General features: G+C 60.4%; 1 protein-coding gene across 1 annotated transcript in view; it reads left to right on the top strand.

The window, feature by feature from the left end:
* WNK2 (WNK lysine deficient protein kinase 2) overlaps positions 1-1,774 on the top strand; it is a 140,224-nt gene that overhangs the window by 45,020 nt on the left and 93,430 nt on the right. Inside the window, exon 5 of the mRNA XM_008576203.1 lies at positions 702-922. Coding sequence (XP_008574425.1) covers positions 702-922 — 221 coding nt within the window. The remainder of the gene's footprint in view (positions 1-701; positions 923-1,774) is intronic.

Genomic DNA, 1,774 nt, shown 5'->3' with positions numbered 1-1,774 from the left:
GGCTGGTGGGGGGTGCAGATGGGGAGTGCGGGGCTGGACGTGGTCAGCAGGGGGTCAAGGGCCGGTGACCATGGCAGCCTGCCACTCCTCTGTGAGGCCTCAGTCTGCACTGCGGGGGCGGGGGCATCCCCTCTGGGTGGCCACAGACTGGGTCTGTCTGAATTGTTTGACCTTGTGGCCTCAGTGTCCTCCTGCCACCAGGCAGTATCACTCACACAGGTGACCGCACAGCAAGAGGAGGGCCCCTTTCCAGCCTCTCTTGCCATCTTTTCTTGGGGGACAGCCCAGAGCAGGTCACACAGGCCCCGGCGACAGGAAGGGCCTAGCCTTGACCGCTGGCTCCAGTCGTTCTGACAGGCCCCAGCTCCCCTACCCCTTACCCTAAGCACCCTCTCGCTTGCTGGACTCTGTCCTGCTGCAGGCGACTTGTAAGTTGACCTCGGCACCATTTCAGGGTGAGGTCAGGAGTGTACTGAGGTCCCTGGTGTGAGGGGAGCAAGTCAGGGGTCGTGGGCCCGTCCTGGCTGCCCATTCGGGGCCTGGCTCCTGCTGGTGACCCCTGGCCAGAAGCAGAACTGCCCAGCCCTCATCTCTCACCTTTGCTACTGTCGCCGGTGAACGACTCATTAACAGGTTTGAGCAGCACCAGGCAGGGGCTCTTCAAGGGCCGCTGCTATAAGCTGCCCCCTCCTCCCCACCAGGTACCTGAAACGCTTCAAGGTGATGAAGCCCAAGGTGCTGCGCAGCTGGTGCCGGCAGATCCTGAAGGGCCTGCTGTTCCTGCACACGCGGACGCCGCCCATCATCCACCGAGACCTCAAGTGTGACAATATCTTCATCACCGGGCCGACCGGCTCTGTGAAGATTGGCGACTTGGGCCTGGCTACCCTGAAAAGAGCATCATTTGCCAAAAGTGTAATAGGTAAACCCGCTTCTCCTCGCCAGCCCCNCTGAAAAGAGCATCATTTGCCAAAAGTGTAATAGGTAAACCCGCTTCTCCTCGCCAGCCCCGGCGGGCTCAGGAGGGGCTGAACAGGATTAGAGGGGCACAGGCATCCAGTTTTGCTTGAACACCCTGGACCTGGTGCAGAGCCCCAGCGGGGGGAGTATGCAGTTCAGCCACAGGGACCTGCCCCTCCAGGGGGCACGCTGACTCTGCTCCCTCCCTGCACTGGCCTGACTCTGGCCCTGTGTGGTCTTCGTGTTAATCCCTGGCTGTGTGTTGGGTGTCGGCACTGACCATCTAGCAAAGGTGGGGGCAGGGAGCCTGGGGCACTCAGGAGAGGGAAAGAGGCTCCGACTGCAGAAGAACTAGGGCACTTTGTAGCAAGTGACGCTGGAGCTGGTGTCATTGGGTAGGGAGGGGGTGCCCCAGGCTTTGAGGCCCAAGGAAGTGATATCTTGGAGTGTCTGGGAACAAACACGGCTGGGAGAAGGGCACAGAGTAGGTGTTCTATATAGGGTAGGAGGTGGGTGCAGAGGAATTTGTTTTGCTGGGAGTTTCTGGCCTTTCCACTTCCTATCCTCTGTCCTAAGCTCCAACACCTTTCGGGCTGAACTGTCCTCAGCCCTGGGGGGTGGCGGCCTGAAGCCGCTGTGGAGAGATGAGGGATCCATGTCGTGCTGTGCACTCTGCCCCAGCGTGGTCCTGGCACAGGGAGTGCCAGGTGTCCACCAAGCCTAGGTGGGGTCCTCATGGACTTTGAAGAGAGAGCACTTGCAGGGACCACGGGAGCAGCTGTTTGTGGGGGTCAAGTCACCTGGAAAGGGCTAT

Source organism: Galeopterus variegatus, unplaced genomic scaffold (genome assembly GCF_000696425.1).
Source record: "Galeopterus variegatus unplaced genomic scaffold, G_variegatus-3.0.2 Scaffold1310, whole genome shotgun sequence".
NCBI classification, from domain to species: domain Eukaryota; kingdom Metazoa; phylum Chordata; class Mammalia; order Dermoptera; family Cynocephalidae; genus Galeopterus; species Galeopterus variegatus.
Note: the sequence above shows the minus strand (reverse complement) of the source record. Positions and strands in the feature narration are given on the sequence as shown.